Below are 25064 nucleotides of genomic sequence, written 5' to 3' on the forward strand. Positions count from 1 at the left end.
ACTTTCCCAATGCCCTGGGTATCAGCTGCAGCCTCAGCTGGGCACACAGCAAATGCTGTGCTAAACTTAAAGCTCTGATTCTTTTTTTTCCCCCAGAATGCAAGGAAGGCAGTCAGAAAAGCACAAGGAAACTTGACAGTGTCTCTGTAGAATCTCTTTGTCCCATGAAATGCGGTAGCTGATGATGTTCTGGTGCTGCTGCTAATCCCTTCCATGAAAAACAAATCATTCCAGGAAGGAGCAACATCATCTGACAGATACCAAGCATTGCCTCCAGCTGCTCCAGCTGCTCCTGCCATTGGGCACCTACCCGTTGGCTTTGGCTGCCCCCTGGCAGAGAAGCCCGGCGGGGGCACAGGTCTGTGTGGCAGCAGACGGGCACCAGCACTGCCAGGGTACGGGGGGGTGGCAGGTGTGCTTTTGTGGGGACTCTGCCACACCTGCTGATTTCAGTGCTCCCCAAGCCCCAGGGCTCAGAGCAGCATTGGTGCCCTGGCCCACGCCTTCCTTGTGTGTGTGACACCCCCGTGTTTAGGATGGCCAGCAGCCATCCTGGGGTGGGGGCGGCCCCAGGGCAGGTGGCAGCGTGTGCAAGGGCCCTTTGTGACATGGTGCAGCATGGTCATCATGGGATGCCACGGGACGGCGTGTCCATGGGCCCTTTGTGACACGCCGTGACATAGGTGCTGGAAGCGACACAGCTAAGCCTCAGTGCTCGGAGCACGCGACGGGACAGGACGGGACAGAGCATTGCCGTGAGGATTTCCCACAGCGCACTCGTTCCTTGCCGACCCAGAGCTTTTCCGAGGCGTTCTTCCTGCAGGTGACCTCGAGGCCAAGCCACAGGACTTGGTGACCTGTGGCTTCCTCGAGGCTTCTCCTTTGCAGGTGCCCCCGAGGGCAGACCGCGGGACTTGGTGACTCGGAGCTTCTCCGAGGCATCGCCTATCCCTGTGGCCTGTGCCCTCGAGGCCAGACCGTGGGACTTGGTGACCACAGTCACCAAGGACGAGGAGTCTCCTGTCCTTGTGGCAGGAGCCCTCAAGACCAGAGTGCAGGACTTGCTGTCCTGTAGCCTTCCCAAGACTTCTCTCTTGGAGGTGCCTTCAAGGCACGACTGCCGCACTTGCTTACCCAGAGCTTTCCCAAGGCGTCTCTCCTGCAAGCAGCCATTGTTCCGGTCACTGACATGGAGCAGAAACCCCCAAGCGAGCCCAAGGTGGCCTGGGAGGAGGAGGAGGAAGAAGGCCCTGGAGCTGCCCCAGCACAGCAGCCTGGAGAGGTGGAGCAGGTCCAGCCGCTGCAGACGGGTGAGTGGCAGAGCTGGGCCACAGGGCTGGTGCCTGCAGCCAGCTTGGCCCCATCCCATCCCATCCCATCCCATCCCATCCATGCTGCAGGGACATGCCCATGGATAGACTAGAAGAGGGGCTGGGGCTGACCCCTGCTGCAGCCGTGCTGCATCCCCTGGGCATCCCGGGGCTGTCCCTGCCTGGGCAGCACAGGCCTGGGCTGTGTTCTCTGGCCTCTCCTGCAGCCCCTCAGCCCTGGCTGTGCTCACTCTTTCCCACATGCAGGCACGGACCAGACACAAGAGCAGGACCATGCCCCTGGCTGCTGGCACTTTATAGGCCAGGTATTCTGAGCCATTCCCCCCCTGCTCAGCTCAGCATCAGCATTGGAGTGCTTTGATGGGACATCTCTCTTCCCTGCCCTTCATTTTCTTGCAGATGTTTCAGAACCTCAAAGGCACTCGACGCAGAGGGATCGACACCATGCAGACTGAGGGTGCAGCAAAGACTCACCCCATGCCCGCTCAGGACCTGCCTTCAGCTCCTAGTCCAGATCTTTTTGGGATGAGGGTTGTCTCCCATGCAAGTGAAGTAAGCAGTCTATGGACAGAGCTTGAGCCTTGCAAGGGCCATGTGGGTCCTCAAGCGATGGGCACTGGGCCCCCTCAGCCTTTGAGGCTGGCCCAGTGTAGTGGTTAGGGAAGGGAAGTACTTCCTGGGGGAAGCTGGGGAAGTTGTTTCCTTTGGCAACACTGCAGCTTTCCCTGTGCATTCTCCAGGTGCCAGCCTTTGTGAGGAACATGTACCTGAGCCTTGTGTCTAGTGTAGTTCCAGATGACAGGTTCTTCATGGACCTCCTGAGGTTGAGCCAGGAACACCCTGCTGATGTCGCAGTGACCCTCCTGCGCTGTGCCCCATCTTGTGACAGGTACAGGGCCCACCTGCCTTGAGGGCTTAGGGCTGACCAGGCTTTAGGGCCCATCACCCTTTACAGCCAGTCCAGTGGGTCTGCTAGACAGTCAGCGAGTTCCAGGACCCAACAGCTGCCATTTCCTAGCCCTGGCATGTCAGCTGCCCAGCCTGCCGCCATGCTCCCTGCCTGCACCCCAGAGCACCATGTCTCTATCACCTGGGCCCCCATGGCTGCCCAGGCCACGGTGCTGTGACACCCCTGACTAAGAGCTCATGACCCACAGAGCTGCTGCAATAATGTGGAGGACCATAGCCTCGTCAGGAATGGCAGTGGAGAAGGTGCTTCCAACACTGCTCTGTGTGATGGAGGACTGGCCAAAGCACAGAATGTCCACCTCTGATGGGGAACTCAATGATGTCTTTGCCCTGGCTGTGAGTTTGTGGAAGTGGCCTTTGTTCGCCCCCAGGTCGCCTCTCCCGCAGCTCTCCATCCTCCTTCCCCCAGTGCATCTCCCTGCCTCAGGCGCTGGGCTGAAACCTGGCCTAGGGGCAGGTCCAGGGCCACCAGGCCCGGTGCTCCCCCTGCCTCTCCCCTGGCCTCTCCCTGCCACGCTCGGGCCCTGCCACACGGACACCTCGGCACTGAGCACTGTCTCGGCGCCGTTTGTCTTTTGCAGGCAAGCAGGGTGGTTTGGGAGATTCTCCACCTGCCCTGGTGCCCAGAGCCATTTAGAGTGTCTTCTCCCCGCCTCCTCTTGGCTCTACTGTTCCAAGTGTTCTTTAGCACAGAACAGGTGCCAGAGGAGGTTGATAACTTTTGGAGAGAATGCCGAAAGGACAACCGCCTTCCCACCAGCATCAGCAGGTGCTCCATCCCAGTCCTCCTGTCCTTCCTATGTACTCAGGGCAGGGCCAGTGCTTCCAGCGTGACCTGGGCTTTGCTCTGCACACAGCTTCGCAGTGCAGACCATGAGGGCTCTGCTCCACCATCTGCGCTGTCTGAATTTACTGATGGCAATGGAACGCAGGCGTGGCTGGGACACACTGCTCTGTGCTGACACCCACCACTATGCCGTGGGTGTGCTGGCCAGGTGAGATCCCCTTCTCCCCACAGCCCTCGGCATTTGTGCTCTGTGCCTGGGGTGCCCCACACAGTCCTCGTTGTTGTGGGCCAGCGGGCCTTGTCACTGAGGGATGGCCAAGCATACTGGAAAATGCTGGGAGAGGAGGCTGACCAGGAGCCTCCAAAAGCACTCACATCCCTTCTAGGGATGCTGGGGAAAGACCAGACCTCTGTGAGTTAGTCCTGGGAGAGGTTTGCCACCTCACCTGAGGGACTTGGTTCCTTTTTCCTCCTTCCAGGGAAATGCGCCGTGTCTCGAGCCCTCTGTGTTCTGGGATTGCACTCCACCTGCTCATGCTGCTCAGGGGCAAGGAGCCACGCTGGGATCTGCCCGCCCTGGCATTCCTTGTGGAGGTGAGCCTGAAGGCCAGCGCTGCCTCATCCAGCTGCCTCCCAGCTCTCTGCCCTCTCATAGCCGCAGCTGCCTGGGATGGTGCCCGTGCCCTGTGCTGCCGCCTGGGCCTAGGCCTGAATGGTTCTGGGCTCCTGCCAGCTGGCTCCCCTGTCACTGCCTGTGCCTTTCAGGTCCTTGACTGCCTGGACTTGACTGAATGTGGTCACAGGGTCTTGAAGGTCATGTCAAGGTACCTGCAGAGTGAGTGCAGGGAGAGGCGTCGCCTGGCACTCAGGGGCCTCATGGTGCTCAGCAAGGACCCCTCGATGGTGAGAAGGGGGCAGTGGCTGAAGCCGTACTGGCAGCATGGGGCTGCATGGGGAAAGCACTTGCTTGGAGCTGGCTGGGATTTGGGATGTGAGGCAGCTGCTTCCAGCTCTCCTGCCTCCTGGTTCAGCTGCCTGAATGCTTTGGGACAGGCCTTTGGCTTCTGGGCCCTGCGGCAGCACAGTGGGGTTGCAGCGCCAGGGCAGTGTTGGCAGTGCGACTGTTCATGGCTTCACAGCACAGCCTTGTGTTCCACACAGGCCAGAAGAATGTGCTGGCTGTCTCAAAACCTTCTGGAGCCGCTGGGAGAAGCAGATGGAGATGTGGTCGGCATGACTCTGTCTGTGTTCAAAAATATGCTCCAGAACAAAGACATCCTGGTGTCCAGCACCACCGCCCCAAAGCTGGCTGAGGCACTCCTGCCGCTGTTTGATCACGTAAGGCTCTGTGCTCCCAGTCATGTGCAGTGGCTGCTGCCCAGACGCTTTGCATCATGAGAATTTTCAGGCGTTTGCCTGGGTGCACCTGGAGTAGTTGGTGCTGAGATTTTTTTGTCTTCCTTTTCTCCAGGACAACAGCCATGTGCAGCTGCTCTCCATTCATCTCTTCTGTATGGTGATGGAGTTGGTAGTGGAAGAGGCAAAACAGCCACTGAAGACAATTGTGAGCCAGAGCCTACTTCCACTCTTCTTCCACTGCCATAATGAGAACCGGCCTGTGGCAGAGGTGAGGACTCATGGGCTGGCGGTGAGTCCCTGGGAGGGGACTCGGCTGCCTCCTGCCCTGGCACCTTGCAGGCTGCAGCCTCCTGCAGGCCTTGGCACAAGGATGTGGATGCTGTCACCTGGGCTGTGGTGCCATCTCCAATTCTCTGCTACTCTCCAGGCATCTTGGGCAACACTCCTTTGTGTAGCTGGGTTCCTCAAGAGAAGGGGTCTGAAGCAGCTGGTGAAGAAGAACCAGCTGTGGAAGTTTGGCGAGTGCCTGGTAAGGATGGTCTGAAAGCCACAGCCCAAGCCTGGAGAAGCCCCCTGTCCCTGGTGGCCAGTGTGTGGAGCTGGCAGCTGTGTCCCTGCCCACTGCTGCACCCAGGAACCACACGGGCTCTTCTCCAGCCTGCCCTGGCCCCGAGCCGGGTGCCGATGGAGCCCCGGCCCGGCTGGGCTGTGCGGCTCTCCGGGCAGCACTCCGGCCCTCTGCCCCCTCCAAAGTGCGGCGCCAGCGGCTGCTGGCGGGCAGGGGAGGCCAGGGCTGGGCAGGCCAAGGGGCAGAGCCCTTGCCAAGCCTTCCCTCCTGGCGCTCTCTCCAGCTGGCAAAGGACAGGAGCCGGGCGGCCGAGCACCTGCGCCACGCCCTGCCCTACCTGGACAGCCCACAGAATTCCCTGCGGGAGGCAGCTGTGAGGTTCATTGGTGAGGCACGATCCCGGGCTCCCTCCCTGCCCCACAGCAGCTTGGCCTCAGCCCCGGCTGCTGCCCCGGCAGCGGCATCTGGGCCCAGGGCTCTGGATCCCCACCTGGCCTCGGAGATGCTGCTGCAGCCGCTCTCGCACCGTGCCTTTGGGTGTCTGGATGCGTCAAGGGTCTTGACACAGGGCTCTTTGATCACAGGGATCGCTGGGGTGCTCATGATGGGGCAGAAGGAAGAGTTCCAAGTCCTCAGTGAGGGTGAGTGAGGGCAGTGGGGTGTCAGCAGGGGCTGGCAGGGGGGAGCTGCAGTCTGTCCCGGCTCTGGATGGCTCTGCGCCCTTTGTGGACGAGGGGCAGAGCACAGGTGGATTTCAGGGGCACATGGGGGATTTGTGGCCAGCACCTTCCAGCTGAACCTGTTGGTCCCTGCTCATTTCCGGCTGTGGCAAGAGTTGGGTGGGTGTCCCTGGCAGGGGTGTCTCCTTGTATTCCCACAGATCTGGGTTGTGACCATGGCGCTGCTCCTCTCTGTTTCAGCCCTTCAAGCCCTGAGCATAGACGACAACCCTTCTCGCACAAACGTTGTAGTTCAGCATATATTCAACCAAAGAGCTGCAGAACTCCGTTCATCTGCTCCTTAGAAACAACCAGTGTCCCTTTTAGACCCCTAGATACCATTGGAGATGACACCTAGAAACCAGAGGAATCCAGCTGGAGCTCCGGGCACAGCTGATGATGGGAACAGCTGAGCCCGTGGGAAGCTCTATTAGCACCTCCCCTCTCCCTCCCAGTTAACAGCTCCTTCCCTCCTGCCCTCAGACCCTGCCCATCCCCTATTTTTTTGCCCCCATCCCATCCCGACACTTCCCCTGCCATTAATAAACAGTTTGGCTTCACTTTATCTGCACCTGTGTGATGCTGAAGCGGCACAAAACCTGAGCCCAGGGACACACAGGCTCCTGCTGCTGTTCTCTTCTGCGCCGTGTTCTGTGCAGAGACGCAGAGGAACAAGGGCACATCAGGCTGGACAGGTCCCTGTCCTGGAGGTCCAGTTCCACAACACGGTGGAGTGAAAGGTCTTGCTGAGCTCACTAGAGGCCCTGGATTTTAGAAGAGCAGACTTGAGTATGCTCTCAAGGCAGCTGTGAGGGATTCTAGGGCAAGCATCCACGGAGGGCTAAGGAACTTGGAATGCTAGAAGTCTTCAAGAATAGCTTCCTGGAAGCACAGCAATGCTCCATCCTTGCACAGGGACAGGGAGAGGGCAGCACCAGAGACCATCTGGGCTTAACAGTGAGTTTTGGGTATGCTTAGGAGCAAATGAAGCAGCAGTACGCTGGCTGCGACTCAGACACGTGACCATCCCAAGGTAGGGAGCACCGCCACGCAGTGCCGGGATCCTGTGCATGGTTCTGGTCCCCACATGGAGGAATTGCAGCCCCTGCTTCAGACCTGATCAGAACTTGTGTCAGTTTGTTGACAGTTTAAAAGAGGACACTCTGGAATGAGTAGTTTCTTCTAAAAGGGTTCCACCAATCCCTTTCCACCAATAGAAATTATTGGATGCAAATGAAAAAAAAACTAAGAGGTTATTAACAAACAACCTGGCCCACAAGCCAAGGGAAAAAAGTGAATAACTCCTAGATATTAAACATTATTAAACAAATATTATGCCTTCCCTCCCCCATACACTGGAACAAAAACCCAATATGCAGGAGGAAAACCTGCTCATGACGTAGTACAAGATGGCACTGGCTTCCCTCATGAGAAAAAACAATTCCAGCAAGATGAAGGCCCACGACCCTCTCCGGCATCCACCTCACCAAGGGAGAGCTCTGCGTAACAGTAGTGAGAGGCAAAGCAGCTGCTCACTTTACCTCAAGGGAGCACAAAGATGACAACTGCAGTTTGCCCAAGGCAAAGGAGAGGAAAAGCATATTGGCCTGGGCCCAAAGGCCATGCTCGCCAAGCAAAACACACTGCCCAGAGCTGTGGAAAACCTGTTCCATGAGGAACATTTAAAAAATGCCGGCCCAGAAGCAGAGTTTCTTCCCACCCTGGCATTCCTTGCGGAGGTGAGCCTGAAGGCCAGCGCTGCCTCGCCCAGCTGCCTCCCAGCTCTCTGCCCTCTCATAGCCGCAGCTGCCTGGGACGGTGCCCATGCCCTGTGCTGCTGCCTGGGCCCAGTGCTGACTGGTTCTGGGCTCCTGCCAGCTGGCTCCCCTGTCACTGCCTGTGCCTTTCAGGTCCTTGACTGCCTGGATTTGACGAAAAGTGGTAACAGAGTCCTGAAAATTGTGTCAAGGCACCTGCAGAGCGAGTGCAGGGAGAGACGTCGCCTGGCGCTCAGGGCCCTCCTGGAGTTCATTGACCATCCCTCAATGGTGAGAAGGGGCAGTGGCTGAAGCCTCGACGGCAGCGTGGGGCTGGGCAAAGCAGCCAGCCAGGCTTGGCTGTGCTTCAGGAGCTGAGGCAGCTGCTCCCAGCTCTCCTGCCTGCCGGTTCAGCTGCCTGAGTGCTTTGGGACAGGCCTTTGGCCTCTGAGCCCTGCGGCAGCAGGGTGTGGTTGCACAGCCTTGTGTTCTGCACAGGCCGGAAGAGTGTGGAGTCTGACTGAAAGCCTCATGAAGCTACTGGAGGACACAGATGGAGACATGGTTGTGATGACACTCACTGCACTGGGCTATAGAGTGTCGGACAAAGTCGTGCCGCTCCCCAGCCCCATCGCCCTGCAGCTGGCTGAGGCGCTCCTGCCACTCTTTGACAATGTAAGGCTCTGTGCCCCTGGGCACAGGCACGAGTCCTGGCCTGGGCTTTTTGTGCCCTGTGGATTTTCAGGCGTGTGCCCAGGTGAGCCCAGAGCAGCCAATGCTGAGGTCTTTTTCCTTCCTCTCCGGCAGGATAATAGCCTGGTGCAGCAGCTCTCCATCTTTGTCTTCCGAGGCTTGGTGACTTCTCTAGGGGAGAAGGGAAAAAAGGCCCTGAAGACAAAGGCATGGCAGAGCCTGCTCCCACTGTGCTTCCACTGCCATGATGAGAAGACATCTGTGGCAGAGGTGAGGACTCGTGGCTTGCTGGAGTCCCCCTGAGAGCGGGCTCAGCTGACTCCTGCCCTGGTGCCTCACGGGCTGCGCTCTAGGCGTCCTGTGCCCTGAGCTGGGGTGCCATCTGTGGGTCTCTGCTGCTATGCAGGCCTCTCAGGAAGTGCTGCTTGCTGTGGCCAAGTTCCTGAAGAGGTGGGATCTGAAGAAGCTGGTGAAGAAGAAGCAGCAGTGCAAGTTTGGTGAGTGCCTGGTAAGGATGGGGCTGGCAGCTGTGCCTCTGCCCACTGCTGCACCCAGGAACCACACGGGCTCTTCTCCAGCCTGCCCTGGCCCCGAGCCGGGTGCCGATGGAGCCCCGGCCCGGCTGGGCTGTGCGGCTCCCCGGGCAGCACCCGGCCCTTTGCCCCCTCCAAAGCGCGGCGCCAGCGGCTGCTGGCGGGCAGGGGAGGCTGTGATAAATTACAAGAGGTGTAGTTCACGAATTATTTAGAAAAAAAAATAATAAGCTTTAATTCTTTACTTTTGCTATAATAAGTTTTAATTCTTTACTTTTGCTAAGCTCTGCTTTTTAGTTTTGCTTAAACAGAAAGAGTTCTGTTTTAGAGCCAAACCGTTCTGCTGCAAGTTTGCAACAATTGTAACTCTTTTCGAAAGGCCGCTCAGCAGCCTTGTGTGATTCCCACGAGAGACAGTCTAACTGATATGCAAGAAAGAAACCCCCCCCCGAGAGCCACGTACCCCAAACCACAACCAACCAACACAGACAGCGACGATTCCGCGGCCAATCGAGACACCCAAGAGAACACCAGTCAAGACCCACGAGAGGACTCAAGAGAGGGGATAAAAAGAGCTATAAAAATTGACGGCTTTTAAGCTTTGGGTGCGTTGCTGTAGGCGTAGCAGGGAGGCTCACCGCGTCCGCCCAGCGCTGTAACTTGGCTGCTATCTGCTTGCTCAATTAATAAATTCTTTAATTAGCTCTACGTCTCTGATTGGTTTTTGAGACCAAACTCATAACAGAGGCCAGGGCCGGGCAGGCCAAAGGGGCAGCGCCCACGCCAAGCCTTCCCTCCTGGTGCTCTCTCCAGCTGGCAAAGGACAGGAGCCGGGCGGCCGAGTACCTGCGCCACGCCCTGCCCTACCTGGACAGCCCACAGGAGTCCCTGCGAGAGGAGGCCGTCAGGTTCCTGGGTGAGGCACGATCCCGGGCTCCCGCCCCGCCCCGCCGCAGCTCGGCCCCAGCCCCGGCTGCTGCCCCGGCAGCGGCATCCGTGCCCAAGGCTCTGCAGCCCCGCCTGGCCTCGGGGCTGCTGCCGCCCCGCTCTCGCAGGGAGCCGTGCCCTTCCTTGGGCGTCCGGATGCGGCAAGGGCCCGGGCTGAGCTCTGCCGGCGCAGGATGCCTTGTGGCCCCGGGGCTGGCAGCGCCGCTGTGGGGGAGCTGTGCCGCTGGGGCTGTGACACAGGGTTCTGTGTTCCCAGGGATTCTCGGGCGGCATCTGAGGGGGCAGCAGGAAGAATTCCACGTCATCTGCAAGGGTGAGTGAGGGCAGTGGGGTGTCAGCGCCGGCTGGCAGGGAGGAGCTGCAATCCCTGTCCCGGCTCTGGATGGCTCTGCGCCCTGTGTGGACGAGGGTCGGCGTGGGTAGAGCACAGAGAGATTTCAGGGGCACGTGGGGGATTCGTGGTCAGCACCTTCCGGCTGATCCCGTTGGTCCCTGCTCGTCCCTGGCCATGGCAAAGGCTGGCGGGGATGGCCCTGGCCGGGGAACTCTCCTCGGGTCCCCGCAGATCCAGGCTCTGACCGTGGCTCTCTTCCTCTCTCTTGCAGCCCTCGAAGACATGGCAGATGATGTCAGCCCCACCATCGCAAACCTGGCCCTTCAAACGTTATACATCCTTCAGGCTGTCCAGAGGACTCGCTTGTCCAGAGCACAGAGGCTGCAAGAGCAGCTCCAGCAGGCATGGAAGACACGGCCTCGTCTGCGAGGCTGTGGATGGCTGCGCTGTTGGAGCTCTGTTGAGAGCTGATCTGTGTGCTCTGTCTGCTGGGGCCACCTGAGTCAGCAGAGAACACCTGATTTTATGATCATTTTGTTTATTTTTTTGGTATGCCCTAATAAAGGGTTCTTGTATTGTTAATGTAATTAATATTATATTAGTAGTAATATAATGGATATTGTCAATATAATTCTCAAATAGAGAATTTGTTATAATACACAATGCCCTGATCTTTCTTTTGCTGCCTAGTCTCTGCAGGGCATAGGGGAAGAGGGGATGATGGGTGCTTGTGCCCAGCAAGTTGCCCAGGCGTGCAGTGTGGAAGTGGCCAGAAGCCCCTTGGCCTTCGCTGGTTCTGCCGAAGCCCAAACACTTCCAACGGAGCGGGCTGGCAGAGGCCACAGCTGCGGGGATCCCTGCGAGACTGGTGCCTGGAGATGGCCACAAGCCCTCTGGCAGCCCGGAAGCTCCACCTGTGTCCTCCTGCCCGTGTGTTGCTGGCTGGATTGCTGAGGGCTCCCCGGTGCCTCTTGATCCGGGGCTCCTCTGGAGCTTCGTCGGGGCTGCGCCACGGCCGGGCAGGATGGCCGGGCTGGGGGAGACCCTGAGGGGACAGGGCGGTGGGAGGCCTGCAGGGATGAGGTGCTGCCGAGGCCCTGACGGGACAAGGCAGTGGGAAGGCACGAGGGGGATGCGTGAGGGGGTGGGCAGCAGGAGGCTGCAAGGGGACAGGAGGCCCCTGAGGGGATGGGGTGGTGGGAAGCGCTGAGGAATTGGGTGTCAGAGGCCAGAAGAAGCCCTCAGGCAGCTGCCCTGTTCCTGCAACCCGGCTGCTCTGGTGTTTCCCCAAGGCATGTCCCTCACTGACCAGTTGGAGGGACCACCCAAAATGAGGTGTGTACCCCTGCTCCCAGCCTTTCAGACCTGTGGGCCCAGGGGTTGTGGGGCTGGGCGCCTGCCCTCCCTGTCCTTGCGACTGGGGCCCTGGCCCTGCTCAGCCTTAGGCCATGAGCTTGACTGCCTGGGTATTGAGTCTTGTTCCTCTTGTTGCGGGGGAGGCTGACCTCTGTGGCTTTGGGCAAGACAGAGGAAGAAGAGCAGCAGCTTTGAGCCCAAGAGGCACCATGAGCAAGGCCCTCTGGGCCAAGAGCGTTCCCGGGGCACGGATACGTGAGCGTGCGAGCTTTGCAGTTCCAGAAGGGTCCTGTCCAGGGAAAGGGCTCAGTAGACTCAGTGGACGTGAGCCACTGGTGGATGTCCCCTCATTTTCCCTCAGTGAGCCACACGTCCCCTCAGTATCACTTGCGGCACCCTCCACTCCCTCAGTGACCCTCAGTGAGCAGGGCTGGGTCTTTGCTTTGCTGTCGTTGGCCTTTTGCCATCACGCTCCTTGGGCTTCCTGGAGAGAGGTGCAGCCCTACAAGGAGGGTGAGATCCCTTGTCTCTGCACTTGAGGGGGCAAATGGAGCTCCCCCAACTCCCAGCCCCACCTGTAAGGAGAGCAGGGCTTTTCCCCCAGCCCCAGCAGCTTTCTGCCAGCTGATGGCTCCTGCCCGGCATGACTGCCTGTACCCAGGGTGCATCGCTGAGGGGGTGGCTGGTGTCCCTCCATTTGCTGATGGAACGCGAGGGTCACTGAGGGAGTGGAGGGTGCCCCAAGGGATGCTGAGGGGACAGGAGGTTCCCTGAGCGGGTGGCAGGTGCCTTTTATCTCACTGAAGGGAAGATGGATGCCCTGTGCGTTGCTGAGGCGCCGTGATGGTCTCCGAAGGCCATGTGGGTGCCCCGCATGCCACTGAAGGGACACGAGGGTCACTGAGGGGGAAGAGGGTGTCAGGTGCTGCGGATTCCCCTGAGGGGATATGGGGGTCACTGAGGGGGAGGAGGGTACCCCTTGTTATGCTGAGGGGACACGAAGGACATTTGAGGCGGAGGCACGTGTGTCGCTGAGGGGCCATGAAGGTCTCTGAGGGGAATGCGTGTGCCAGGTGATGTGGGTCGCACGGAGCAGACACGGGCGTCACTGAAGGAGAGGCAGGAGTCTGTCGTGTTCCTGAGGGTACGTCAGGGTCACTGAGGGATCGCGATGGTCACCCGAGGGGCAGCCGGGCATGCCGTGTGTCGCTGAGGGGACACGCGGCTGCCCGCAGGCACGCCACGGCCGCTGAGGGGCCGCGGGCGCCCTGAGGGACACGGCAGGCCCGCGCCACTCCCTGCTGCGCAGCCGCCGCCGCCTCCTCCGCGCCGCAGGGTACGTTTCCCGCCCAGCATCGAGCGGCTCCGCCCCGCCGCTCCCCTCAGCCGCGGGGCGCGGGAACTGCCAGCCGCTGTGGCTGTGTGCCTCTGGGCGAGGCGCCGGCGGGCTGCCGGGAGCGGACTGGGCTTTTCAGCGCTCCCACCCTGTGAGATCGCAGCCTGTCCCTAAACGCTATCAACTTTTGTTCCCAAAGCTGGCACGCCGGTGCATGCACTCTTTACATGTATTTCTAGTCGTCTGATATAAATACAATTTGCTTAGAAGGCTAAGCACCCAGACTGGTACCTGCAGTCCCTTTAATAAATTGGGAAAAAAAAAAGTCTTTGTTATTATACGTTGTAATTGGTGTACAACAAATGTACTCATGACCCCTTTGTTAAATTTGTTTTCCTCTCCTCTGCCCATCTGTGGCAGGGGAGAGCGAGCACCTTCTCAGGCAATCATTCTCCAGAAGCCCAGTGCCAGGCACCCACAACACCAGATCTCGCTTGTTCCTTGCACAGGCTGTCCGTCAGACCTGCTGAGCTCTGTCATGCTGGCGCACCAGAACGCACTGGATTTCGGCACCATCCCCCTGAGGAAAGCCTTCGGTCCAACCCTGCATCCCCATTTCAGACTGTACATGAACATTGTGGACTTCTTCCCGCTCACCCTGGAACCGTGCGGCAGTGTAGAAGCTCAGCTGTGACAGCCCTGCATGGGAGAGACTTGAATTCATCTAGGGAGTGTTTCCAAAGGCTCTGTGCGCAATCCTTGCTGCTTTCTTTATTGATAATTTGTATCCCGGGAGCATTGCAATTCATTTGACTTTTCCAACATGTGTTTGCCTTTGGAGATGGAGAAGAGATTGTTGGAAGCTTTAAATATAGCCATGCTTGAGCTTCCCAGTTGGTGGCCGTCCATTGCCTTGCCAAGTAGGCACCCAGTTGTGTTTGGACGTGAGCTGCCACAGCCAGACACGCAGCAACTGCAGCGTTGAACATCAGAGGATGGACGAATGTTTTTCCCAGAAAAACAGACAGAAGAGCACAAGGAAACATGACAGTGTCTCTGTAGAATCCCTTTGTCCCATGAAATGCAGCAGCTGATGGTGTTCTGGTGCTGCTGCTAATCCCTTCCATGAAAAACAATCATTCCAGGAAGGAGCAACATCATCTGACAGATACCAAGCATTGCCTCCAGCTGCTCCAGCTGCTCCTGCCATCGGGCACCTGCCCGTTGGCTTTGGCTGCCCCCTGGCAGAGAAGCCCGGCGGGGGCACAGGTCTGTGTGGCAGCAGACGGGCACCAGCACTGCCAGGGTACGGGGGGGTGGCAGGTGTGCTTTTGTGGGGACTCTGCCACACCTGCTGATTTCAGTGCTCCCCAAGCCCCAGGGCTCAGAGCAGCATTGGTGCCCTGGCCCACGCCTTCCTTGTGTGTGTGACACCCCCGTGTTTAGGATGGCCAGCAGCCATCCTGGGGTGGGGGCGGCCCCAGGGCAGGTGGCAGCGTGTGCAAGGGCCCTTTGTGACATGGTGCAGCATGGTCATCATGGGATGCCACAGGACGGCGTGTCCATGGGCCCTTTGTGACATGCCGTGACATAGGTGCTGGAAGCGACACAGCTAAGCCTCAGTGCTCGGAGCACGCGACGGGACAGGACGGGACAGAGCGTTGCCGTGAGGATTTCCCACAGCGCACTCGTTCCTTGCCGACCCAGAGCTTTTCCGAGGCGTTCTTCCTGCAGGTGACCTCGAGGCCAAGCCACAGGACTTGGTGACCTGTGGCATCCTCGAGGCTTCTCTTTTGCAGGTGCCCCCGAGGCCAAGCCACAGGACTTGGTGACCTGTGGCCTCCTCGAGGCTTCTCTTTTGCAGCTGCCCCCGAGGGCAGACCGCGGGACTTGGTGACTCGGAGCTTTTCCGAGGCATCGCCTATCCCTGTGGCCTGTGCCCTCGAGGCCAGACCGCGGGACTTGGTGACCACGGTCACCAAGGACGAGGAGTCTCCTGTCCTTGTGGCAGGAGCCCTCAAGACCAGAGTGCAGGACTTGCTGTCCTGTAGCCTTCCCAAGACTTCTCTCTTGGAGGTGCCTTCTGCAGCACTTGCTTTCCCAGAGCTTTCCCAAGGCGTCTCTCCTGCAAGCAGCCATTGTTCCAGTCAGTGACATGGAGCAGAAACCCCCAAGCGAGCCCAAGGTGGCCTGGGAGGAGGAGGAGGAAGAAGGCCCTGGAGCTGCCCCAGCACAGCAGCCTGGAGAGGTGGAGCAGGTCCAGCCGCTGCAGACGGGTGAGTGGCAGAGCTGGGCCACAGGGCTGGTGCCTGCAGCCAGCTTGGCCCCATCCCATCCCATCCCATCCCATCCCATCCCATCCCATCCCATCCCATCCCATCCCATCCCATGCCCCATAGATAGACTAGAAGAGGGGCTGGGGCTGACCCCTGCTGCAGCCGTGCTGCATCCCCTGGGCATCCCGGGGCTGTCCCTGCCTGGGCAGCACAGGCCTGGGCTGTGTTCTCTGGCCTCTCCTGCAGCCCCTCAGCCCTGGCTGTGCTCACTCTTTCCCACATGCAGGCACGGACCAGACACAAGAGCAGGATCCTGCGGAAGGTGGTCTCTTCCGCAGAACAGCGCAGGTAGCTGCAGCCATCCCACTGGGGCTGGGCTTGCTGTCACTGCTCAGCCGAGCACCTCGCTTGGAGCACTCCATGGCACATCACTTTCTTCTTAAACTTCTCCTACAGATGGTTTGCACATTTATCAGGAGACTTCGGGAGGAAGAGGCTATCATCAGGGAGGCTGGGGCCAGAGCATACTCTGCCGTCTTCAAGACGAAGACCAGTGCTGCTCTGCTGGATTTGCTTGTGAAGAATGGTGTTTCCAGTCCAAAGCAAGTAAGCAGCCTGTGGCCAGGGCTGGAGCTCTCCAGGAATCGCTTGGCTTCCCAAGCTATGCCCACTAGTACCTTTAAGCCTTTGAGGCCATCACAGTGTGGTGGGAAGGGAGGCACTTCTCTGGGGAAGCTGGGGACATTACTCCCTCTGGCAGCTTTCCAGCTCTCCCTGGGCCTTCTCCAGGTGCCAGCCATGGTGAGGTACATCCACCGATGGCTAAAGTCAAATGACTCGGCTGAGCTCAGGCTGGACCGTACCGTGGTGGATCTGACGGAGCAATACCCCGCTGACGTAGTGATAACCCTCCTGCGTGTGGCCCCATCATGTGACAGGTACAGGACCCACCTGCCCAGAGGGCTCAGGGCTCACCAGCCCATCACCCTGTGGAACCTGTCCCTGGGGTCTGTCCCCTCAGGAGCCTGTCCACTGGGCGTGTGGGCAGTGGGCATAGACAGGGCTGGAAGGCAGCCTGGGCCCCCACAGCTGCCTATGGCACGGTGCTGTGGCAGAGACTCTCCTGACACAGAGCTCTGACCCCACAGAGCTGCTATGACCATGTGGAAAGCGATCATGTCCTCGCCCAGGACTGTGAGGCCAGCGATGCTGACTCTCCTTGATGTGCTGGCAAACTGGCCAAAGCACAGCACGTGCACCTGTGATGGGGACAACAGGGATGTCTTTGCCCTGGCTGTGAGTTTGTGGAAGTGGCCTTTGCTCGCCCCCAGCTCGCCTCTCCCGCAGCTCTCCATCCTCCTTCCCCCAGTGCATCTCCCTGCCTCAGGCGCTGGGCTGAAACCTGGCCTAGGGGCAGGTCCAGGGCCACCAGGCCCGGTGCTCCCCCTGCCTCTCCCCTGGCCTCTCCCTGCCACGCTCGGGCCCTGCCACACGGACACCTCGGCACTGAGCGCTGTCTCGGCGTGGTTTGTCTTTTGCAGGCAACGGTGGTGATGTGGAAGATCCTCCAGCTGCCCTGTCGCAAACATGTACTGATAGCGTTTTTCCCGATCCTCTTTGTGCATCTGCTCTTCCAAGTGTTCTTCAGCACTTTGGAGATGCCAGATGAGGTTGAAACCTTCTGGAAGGGATGCCAGGAGCAACACGGCCTGGCCACCAACCCCAACAGGTGCTCCATGCCAGTCCTCCTGTCCCTCCCATGTCCCCAGGGGAGGAGCCAGCGGTCCCAGCGTGACCTGGGCTTTGCTCTGCACACAGCTTCGCAGTGAGGACCCTCAAGGCTCTGCTCTGCCGACGGCATTGTGAGCAAGTGGTGCTGGCAATGGAACGCAGGCGTGGCTGGGACACACTGCTCTGTGCTGACACCCACCACTATGCCGTGGGTGTGCTGGCCAGGTAAGATCCCCTTCTCCCCACAGCCCTCGGCATTTGTGCTCTGTGCCTGGGGTGCCCCACACAGTCCCCATGGTTGTGGGCCAGCGGGCCTTGTCACTGAGGGATGGCCAAGCAGACAGGAAAAGGCTGGGAGAGGAAGGTGTCCAGAAGGAGCCGCCTCCCAATTTGCCCACATCCCTCCAGGGATGCTGGTCAAAGACCAGGCCTCTGTGAGACCGTCCTGGGAGAGGTCTGTCCCCCCATCTCATGGACTTGGTTCCTTTTCTCTTCTTCCAGGGAGATGTCTTTTGTCTCCGTACCCTTGTCTTCCCGGATCGCTCGCCACATGCTCAGGCTCCTTAGCATAGAGGAGCCACGCTGGGAGCTGCCCGCCCTGGCATTCCTTGCGGAGGTGAGCCTGAAGGCCAGCGCTGCCTCGCCCAGCTGCCTCCCAGCTCTCTGCCCTCTCATAGCCGCAGCTGCCTGGGACGGTGCCCGTGCCCTGTGCTGCTGCCTGGGCCCAGTGCTGACTGGTTCTGGGCTCTGGCCAGCTGGCTCCCCTGTCACTGCCTGTGTCTTTCAGGTCATCCCATGCCAGGATTTCAGAAAAGTTGGTAACAAAGTCCTGGAAATTGTGTCAAGGCTCCTGCAGAGCGAGTGCAGGGAGAGACGTCGCCTGGCGCTCAGGGCCCTCCTGGAACTCATTGACAATCCATCGATGGTGAGAAGGGGCAGCGGCTGAGGAATTCATGGCAGCGTGGGGCAAGGGAATGCAGTCAGCCAGGCTTGGCTGTGCTTCAGGAGCTGAGGCAGCTGCTCCCAGCTCTCCTGCCTGCCGGCTCAGCTGCCTGAGTGCTTTGGGACAGGCCTTTGGCCTCTGGGCCCTGCGGCGGCAGGGTGTGGTTGCACAACCTTGTGTTCTGCACAGGCCGATAGAATGTGGAGGCTGACTGAAAGGCTCATGAAGCTACTGCACGACACAGATGGAGACATGGTTGCAATGACACTCACTGCACTGGGCTATAGAGTGTCGGACAAAGTCGTGCCGCTCCCCAGCTCCATCGCCCTGCAGCTGGCTGAGGCGCTCCTGCCACTTTTTGACAATGTAAGGCTCTGTGCCCCCAGGCACAGGCACTAGTCCTGGCCTGGGCTTTTTGTGCCCTGTGGATTTTCAGGCGTGTGCCAGAGCAGCCAGTGCTGAGGTCTTTTTTTCTTCCTTTCCAACAGGATAATAGCCTGGTGCAGCGGCTCTCCATCTTTGTCTTCCGAGGCTTGGTGACTTCTGTGGGGAAGAAGGGAAAAAAGGCCCTAAAGATAAAGGCATGGCAGAGCCTGCTCCCACTCTACTTCCACTGCCATGATGAGAAGAGACCTGTGGCACAGGTGAGGACTCGTGGGCTGCTGGACTGCCCCTGAGAGGGGGCTCAGCTGACTCCTGCCCTGGTGCCTCATGGGCTGCGCTCCAGGCGTCCTGTGCCCTGAGCTGGGGTGCCATCTGTGGGTCTCTGCTGCTATGCAGGCTTCTCGGGCAGCACTGCTTGGAGTGGCCAAGTTCCTGAAGAGGTGGGATCTGAAGCAGCTGGTGAAGAAGAACCAGCTGTGGAAGTTTGGCGAGTGCCTGGTAAGGATGGCTTGAAAGCCACAGCCCAAGCCTGGAGAAAACCCCCTCGCCTGGTGCCCAGTGTGTGGGGCTGGCAGCGGTGCCCCTGCCCACTGCTGCACCCAGGAACCACACGGGCTCTTCTCCAGCCTGCCCTGGCCCCGAGCCGGGTGCCGATGGAGCCCCGGCCCGGCTGGGCTGTGCGGCTCCCCGGGCAGCACTCCGGCCCTCTGCCCCCTCCAAAGCGCGGCGCCAGCGGCTGCTGGCGGGCAGGGGAGGCCAGGGCTGGGCAGGCCAAGGGGCAGAGCCCACGCCAAGCTTTCCCTCCTGGCGCTCTCTCCAGCTGGCAAAGGACAGGAGCCGGGCGGCCGAATACCTGCGCCACGCCCTGCCCTACCTGAACAGCCCACAGGAGTCCCTGCGAGAGGAGGCCGTCAGGTTCCTGGGTGAGGCACGATCCCGGGCTCCCGCCCCGCCCCGCCGCAGCTCGGCCCCGGCCCCGGCTGCTGCCCCGGCAGCGGCATCCGTGGCCAAGGCTCTGCAGCCCCGCCTGGCCTCGGGGCTGCTGCCGCCCCGCTCTCGCAGGGAGCCGTGCCCTTCCTTGGGCGTCCGGATGCGGCAAGGGCCCGGGCTGAGCGCTGCCGGCGCGGGCAGCCTTGTGGCCCTGGGGCTGGCAGCGCCGCTGTGGGGGAGCTGTGCCGCTGGGGCTGTGACACAGGGTTCTGTGTTGCCAGGGATTCTCGGGCGGCATCTGAGGGGGCAGCAGGAAGAATTCCACATCATCTGCAAGGGTGAGTGATGGCAGCGGGGTGACAGCGGGGGCTGGCAGGGAGGAGCTGCAATCCCTGTCCCGGCTCTGGATGGCTCTGCGCCCTGTGTGGACGAGGGACGGCGTGGGTAGAGCACAGAGAGATTTCAGGGGCACGTGGGGGATTCGTGGCCAGCACCTTCCGGCTGATCCCGTTGGTCCCTGCTCGTCCCTGGCCATGGCAAAGGCTGGCGGGGATGGCCCTGGCCGGGGAACTCTCCTCGGGTTCCCGCAGATCCAGGCTCTGACCGTGGCTCTCTTCCTCTCTCTTGCAGCCCTCGAAGACATGGCAGATGACATCAGCCCCACCATCGCAAACCTGGCCCTTCAAACGTTATACATCCTTCAGGCTGTCCAGAGAACTCCCTTGTCCAGAGCGCAGAGGCTGCAAGAGCGGCTCCAGCAGGCATGGAGGACACGGCCTCGTCTGCGAGGCTGTGGATGGCTGCGCTGTTGGAGCTCTGTTGAGGGCTGATCTGTGGGAGGAAGAGACCAGTATCAGGAATGCTGGGGCCAGATGATACTCTGCCATCTTCAAAGCAGGACCAGTACTGCCCTGCTGGGTTTCCTTATGAAGCATGGTGTTTCCAGTTGACAGCAAGTAAGCAGCCTGTGGCCAGGGATGAGCTCTCCAGGAAATGCTTGGTCTCCCAAGCCATGCCCACTTGTACAATTAGGCCTTTTAGTTCATCACGGTGTGGTGGGAAGGGAGGCACTTCTCTGGGGAAGCTGGGCACATTACTCCCTCTGGCAGCTTTCCAACTCTCCCTGGGCCTTCTGCAGGTGCCACCCATAGTGAGGTACATCCACCGATGGCTCAAGGCCAATAATGAGTCTTCGGAGTACGCTGCATGTAAAATACTTCTGGATCTGACGGAGCAATACCCTGCTGACGTAATGATAACCCTCCTGCGTGTGGCCCCATCATGTGACAGGTACAGGACCCACCTGCCCAGAGGGCTCAGGGCTCACCAGCCCATCACCCTGTGGAACCTGTCCCTGGGGTCTGTCCCCTCAGGAGCCTGTCCACTGGGCGTGTGGGCAGTGGGCATAGACAGGGCTGGAAGGCAGCCTGGGCCCCCACAGCTGCCTATGGCACGGTGCTGTGGCAGAGACCCTCCTGACACAGAGCTCTGACCCCACAGAGCTGCCATGACCATGTGGGAGGCGATCATGTCCTCACCCAGGACTGTGAGGCCAGCGATGCTGACTCTCCTTGATGTGCTGGCAAACTGGCCAAAGCACAGCACGTGCACCTGTGATGGGGACAACAGGAATGTCTTTGCCCTGGCTGTGAGTTTGTGGAAGTGGCCTTTGCTCGCCCCCAGCTCGCCTCTCCCGCAGCTCTCCATCCTCCTTCCCCCAGTGCATCTCCCTGCCTCAGGCCCTGGGCTGAAACCTGGCCTAGGGGCAGGTCCAGGGCCACCAGGCCCGGTGCTCCCCCTGCCTCTCCCCTGGCCTCTCCCTCCCACGCTCGGGCCCTGCCACACGGACACCTCGGCACTGAGCGCTGTCTCGGCGCGGTTTGTCTTTTGCAGGCAACGGTGGTGATGTGGAAGATCTTCCAGGTGCCCTGCGGCCAACATGTACTGATAGCGTTTTTCCCGATCGTCTTTGTGCATCTGCTCTTCCAAGTGTTCTTCAGCACTTTGGAGATGCCAGATGAGGTTGAAACCTTCTGGAAGGGATGCCAGGAGCAACACGGCCTTGCCACCAACCCCAACAGGTGCTCCATGCCAGTCCTCCTGTCCCTCCCATGTCCCCAGGGGAGGAGCCAGCGGTCCCAGCGTGACCTGGGCTTTGCTCTGCACACAGCTTCGCAGTGAGGACCCTCAAGGCCCTGCTCTGCCTACAGCAGTGTGAGCATGTGGTGCTGGCAATGGAACGCAGGCATGGCTGGGACACACTGCTCTGTGCTGACACCCACCACTATGCCATGGGTGTGCTGGCCAGGTGAGATCCCCTTCTCCCCACAGCCCTCGGCATTTGTGCTCTGTGCCTGGGGTGTCCCACACAGTCCCCATGGTTGTGGGCCAGCGGGCCTTGTCACTGAGGGATGGCCAAGCAGACTGGAAAAGCCTGGGAGAGGAGGCTGACCAGGAGCAGCCAGCTCACAAAGGGCCCAGGTCCCCTGGCAGGGTGGTGCAGAAGATCACAACTCTGTGAGTCAGGCCTGTGAGAGGTTTGCCATCCCACGTCAGCGTCTTAGTGCCTTTTTCCACCTTCCAGGGAGATGTGCAATGCATCCGTGCTCTTGTCTGGCAGCATCTTATGCAGCCTCCTTGACATGCTCTGCAAAGAGAGGCCATACTGGGATTTCCCCGCGCTGGCATTCCTTGTGGAGGTGAGCCTGAAGGCCAGTGCTGCCTCGCTCAGCTGCCTCCCGGCTCTCCGCCCTCTCGTAGGTGCAGCTGCCTGGGACGGTGCCCGTGCCCTGTGCTGCTGCATGGGCCTAGGCCTGAATGGTTCTGGGCTCCTGCCGGCCGGCTCCCCCGTCACTGCCTGTGCCTTTCAGGTTGTCCCATGGTTGGACTTGAAGGAAAGTGGTGACAGCATCATGCAACTCCTGTCAAGGCACCTGCAGAGCGAGCGCAGGGAGATACGTCTCCAGGTTCTCAGAGTCCTCCACATGCTCATTGACAATCCCTCAATGGTGAGAAGGGGCAGTAGCTGAAGCATTCATGGCAGCGTGGGGCTAGGGAACACAGTCACTTGGGCTTGGCTGGGCTTCGGGAGCTGATGCAGCTGCTCCCAGCTCTCCTGCCTCCGCGTTCAGCTGCCTGAGTGCTTGGGGACAGGCCTTTGGCCTCTGGGCCCTGCAGCAGCAGGGTGGGGTTGCACAGCCTTGTGTTCTGCACAGGCTGATAGAATGCAGAGCCTGACAGAAAACCTCGTGGAGCTCCTCCGGGAAAATGATAATGATGTGGTCAGGATGGCCATCGTGGTGCTCGGCTCTTTCTTTCTGGATAATGCCACCCTGATATCCAGGCCCATCACCCTGCAGCTGGCTGAGGCGCTCCTGCCACTCTTTGACAACGTAAGGTTCTGTGCCCCCACGCATGGGCACTGGGTGCTGCCTGAACACTTTGTGTTCTATGGATTTTTCAGGCCTGTGCCCACGTGGGCCTGGAGCAGCCAATGCTGGGGTAATTTCTTCCTTCTTTTGGAAAGGAAGATAGCCAGGTGCAGCTGCTCTCCATATTTATCTTCCGAGCTCTGATGTCATCTTTAGAAAAAGAAGGAAAAGAGCTCCTGAAGATACAAGTGCGCCGGAGCCTGCTCCCATTCTTCTTCCACTGCCATGATGAGAAGAGATCTGTGGCACAGGTGAGGACTTGTGAGCTGCTGGAGTGCCCCTGAGAGCGGGCTCAGCTGACTCCTGTCCTGGTGCCTCATGGGCTGCGCTCTAGGCGTCCTGTGCCCTGAGCTGTGGTGCCATCTGTGGGTCTCTGCTGCTCTCCAGGCTTCTCGAACAGCGCTGCTTGCTGTGGCCAAGTTCCTGAAGTGGTGGGACATTGCAAAGCTTGTCAACGAGGAGAAACTCTGGAAGTTTGGCGAGTGTCTGGTAAGGATGACGTGAAAACCACAGCCCCAGCCTGGAGAAAATACCCTCCCCCGGTGGCCAGTGTGTGGGGCTGGCAGCGGTGCCCCTGCCCACTGCTGCACCCAGGAACCACACGGGCTCTTCTCCAGCCTGCCCTGGCCCCGAGCCGGGTGCCGATGGAGCCCCGGCCCGGCTGGGCTGTGTGGCTCTCTGGGCAGCACTCCGGCCCTTTGCCCCCTCCAAAGTGCGGCGCCAGCGGCAGGGGCAGGGGAGGCCAGGGCTGGGCAGGCCAAGGGGCAGAGCCCACGCCAAGCCTTCCCTCCTGGCGCTCTCTCCAGCTGGCAAAGGACAGGAGCCAAGCGGCCGAGCACCTGCGCCACGCCCTGCCCTACCTGGACAACCCACAGGAGTCCCTGCGAGAGGCGGCCGTCAGGTTCCTTGGTGAGGCACGATCCCGGGCTCCCGCCCCGCCCCGCCGCAGCTCGGCCCCAGCCCCGGCTGCTGCCCCGGCAGCGGCATCCGTGCCCAAGGCTCTGCAGCCCCGCCTGGCCTCGGGGCTGCTACCGCCCCGCTCTCGCAGGGAGCCGTGCCCTTCCTTGGGCGTCCGGATGCGGCAAGCGCCCGGGCTGAGCTCTGCCGGCGCAGGACGCCTTGTGGCCCGGGGGCTTGAAGCGCCGCTGTGGGGGAGCTGTGCCGCTGGGGCTGTGACACAGGGTTCTGTGTTCCCAGGGATTCTCGGGCGGCATCTGAGGGGGCAGCAGGAAGAATTCCACGTCATCTGCAAGGGTGAGTGAGGGCAGTGGGGTGTAAGCGGGGGCTGGCAGCGGGGAGCTGCAATCCCTGTCCCGGCTCTGCATTGCTCTGTGCCCTGTGTGGACGAGGGGCGTAATGTGAACAGAACAGAGAGATTTCAGGGGCACGTGGGGGATTCGTGGCCAGCACCTTCCGGCTGATCCCGTTGGTCCCTGCTCGTCCCTGGCCATGGCAAAGGCTGGTGGGGATGGCCCTGGCCGGGGAACTCTCCTCGGGTCCCCGCAGATCCAGGCTCTGACCGTGGCTCTCTTCCTCTCTCTTGCAGCCCTTGAAGACACGGCCAAGGACGTAAGCAGTGCCGTATCAAATCTGGCACTGCAAAGCTTGTACGTCCTCAATGCAGCAGAGAGAGCTCCCATGTCCAGAGCCCAGAGGCTGCATGATTTGCTTCGCAGGATATGGAAGTCACGGCCTCGTCTGTGTGGCCATTGCTGGCTGAGCTGCTGGAGATCAGCAGACAGCTAATCTGCAAACCTCTCTCTGCTGGGGCTACCTGAGCCAGCGGGGAACATCTGTTTTACAAAGACTTTTTTTTTTTTCTATGCCCTTGTACAAGGGTTCATATATTGTTATTTTAGTTAATATCATAGTAATAGTAATATAATTTATAATGTTTATATAATTCTCAAATATAGAACGTGTTATAATACACCCAATGCCAGGATCTTTCTTTTGGTGCCCAGTGTCTGCAGGGCATAGGGGAAGAGGGGAAGACGGGTGCTTGTGCCCAGCAAGTTGCCCAGGCGTGCAGTGTGGAAGTGGCCAGAAGCCCCTTGGCCTTCGCTGGTTCTGCCGAAGCCCAAACACTTCCAACGGAGCGGGCTGGCAGAGGCCACAGCTGCGGGGATCCCTGCGAGACTGGTGCCTGGAGATGGCCACAAGCCCTCTGGCAGCCTGGAAGCTCCACCTGTGTCCTCCTGCCCGTGTGTTGCTGGCTGGATTGCTGAGGGCTCCCCGGTGCCTCTTGATCCGGGGCTCCTCTGGAGCTTCGTCGGGGCTGCGCCACGGCCGGGCAGGATGGCCGGGCTGGGGGAGACCCTGAGGGGACAGGGCGGTGGGAGGCCTGCAGGGATGAGGTGCTGCCCAGGCCCTGACGGGACAAGGCAGTGGGAAGGCACGAGGGGGATGCGTGAGGGGGTGGGCAGCAGGAGGCTGCAAGGGGACAGGAGGCCCCTGAGGGGATGGGGTGGTGGGAAGCCCTGAGGAATTGGGTGTCAGAGGCCAGAAGAAGCCCTCAGGCAGCCCCCCTGTTCCTGCAACCCAGTGCTTCCTCATGGTGTCTCACAAAAGCTCTCAAGGCTTGGCTTCCGCAGTATGTACACCTGGACACCCCCGAATATGGACACCCCCGAGGTGCCCAGGCTGGGCTGGCTGACAAGGAGGGCAAGGTGACCCTGC

The 25064-nt window shown here is 60.1% G+C and overlaps 2 protein-coding genes across 8 annotated transcripts in view; both read left to right on the top strand.

The window, feature by feature from the left end:
* Nucleotides 1–324: 324 nt before the first annotated feature.
* On the top strand, nucleotides 325–10637 carry LOC146434338 (maestro heat-like repeat-containing protein family member 7). 3 transcript variants are annotated; one of them, XM_085065827.1, is made up of 15 exons: nucleotides 325–1310; nucleotides 1578–1636; nucleotides 1731–1883; nucleotides 2072–2220; nucleotides 2489–2636; nucleotides 2882–3069; nucleotides 3158–3295; nucleotides 3567–3681; nucleotides 3853–3990; nucleotides 4249–4425; nucleotides 4559–4714; nucleotides 4874–4975; nucleotides 9530–9632; nucleotides 9921–9964; nucleotides 10270–10637. In XM_085065827.1, exons 1-15 carry the CDS (start codon nucleotides 1190–1192, stop codon nucleotides 10498–10500), a joined length of 2022 nt encoding a protein of 673 aa, XP_084921953.1. In that variant the 5' UTR covers nucleotides 325–1189; the 3' UTR covers nucleotides 10501–10637. The 3 variants fall into 3 exon arrangements, with proteins under 3 accessions (XP_084921953.1, XP_084921954.1, XP_084921955.1); XM_085065828.1 differs by having other exon boundaries at nucleotides 326–1310; nucleotides 9921–9977; nucleotides 10270–10632; XM_085065829.1 differs by lacking the exons at nucleotides 9530–9632; nucleotides 9921–9964; nucleotides 10270–10637 and adding exons at nucleotides 5298–5400; nucleotides 5599–5655; nucleotides 5935–6292 and having other exon boundaries at nucleotides 326–1310.
* Nucleotides 10638–14832: 4195 nt separating this feature from the next.
* The window catches only part of LOC146434339 (maestro heat-like repeat-containing protein family member 7), an 11334-nt gene continuing 1102 nt past the window's right edge, over nucleotides 14833–25064 (top strand). Inside the window, exons 1-15 of one of the 5 annotated variants that reach the window (XM_085065835.1) lie at nucleotides 14833–14966; nucleotides 15253–15314; nucleotides 15423–15572; nucleotides 15756–15904; nucleotides 16115–16262; nucleotides 16508–16695; nucleotides 16785–16922; nucleotides 17199–17313; nucleotides 17485–17622; nucleotides 17830–18006; nucleotides 18129–18284; nucleotides 18421–18522; nucleotides 23192–23294; nucleotides 23583–23639; nucleotides 23932–24315. In XM_085065835.1, the coding sequence (XP_084921961.1) occupies nucleotides 14846–14966; nucleotides 15253–15314; nucleotides 15423–15572; nucleotides 15756–15904; nucleotides 16115–16262; nucleotides 16508–16695; nucleotides 16785–16922; nucleotides 17199–17313; nucleotides 17485–17622; nucleotides 17830–18006; nucleotides 18129–18284; nucleotides 18421–18522; nucleotides 23192–23294; nucleotides 23583–23639; nucleotides 23932–24131 (2004 nt within the window). In that variant the 5' untranslated portion in view covers nucleotides 14833–14845 and the 3' untranslated portion in view covers nucleotides 24132–24315. Of the gene's footprint in view, nucleotides 14967–15252; nucleotides 15315–15422; nucleotides 15573–15755; nucleotides 15905–16114; nucleotides 16263–16507; nucleotides 16696–16784; nucleotides 16923–17198; nucleotides 17314–17484; nucleotides 17623–17829; nucleotides 18007–18128; nucleotides 18285–18420; nucleotides 18523–20092; nucleotides 20245–20454; nucleotides 20603–20847; nucleotides 21036–21124; nucleotides 21263–21538; nucleotides 21654–21824; nucleotides 21963–22169; nucleotides 22347–22480; nucleotides 22637–22772; nucleotides 22875–23191; nucleotides 23295–23582; nucleotides 23640–23931; nucleotides 24316–25064 lie in introns of those variants that run through there. The other 4 variants (XM_085065834.1, XM_085065833.1, XM_085065831.1 and 1 more) reach the window with 4 other exon arrangements.

The sequence above is a fragment of the Lichenostomus cassidix genome, chromosome 7 (assembly GCF_008360975.1).
Source record: "Lichenostomus cassidix isolate B80296 chromosome 7, HeHo_3.0, whole genome shotgun sequence".
Classification (NCBI taxonomy): domain Eukaryota; kingdom Metazoa; phylum Chordata; class Aves; order Passeriformes; family Meliphagidae; genus Lichenostomus; species Lichenostomus cassidix.

Excerpts from the sequence above, each read along its gene's own strand:
- LOC146434338 (XM_085065827.1), top strand. The coding sequence starts at position 1,190 with ATGGAGCAGAAACCCCCAAGCGAGCCCAAGGTGGCCTGGGAGGAGGAG. Across the intron at positions 4,715-4,873 it reads AGAACCGGCCTGTGGCAGAG|GCATCTTGGGCAACACTCCT; the intron begins GTGAGGACTCAT and ends GCTACTCTCCAG. Across the intron at positions 9,965-10,269 it reads GGCAGCAGGAAGAATTCCAC|CCCTCGAAGACATGGCAGAT; the intron begins GTCATCTGCAAG and ends TCTCTCTTGCAG.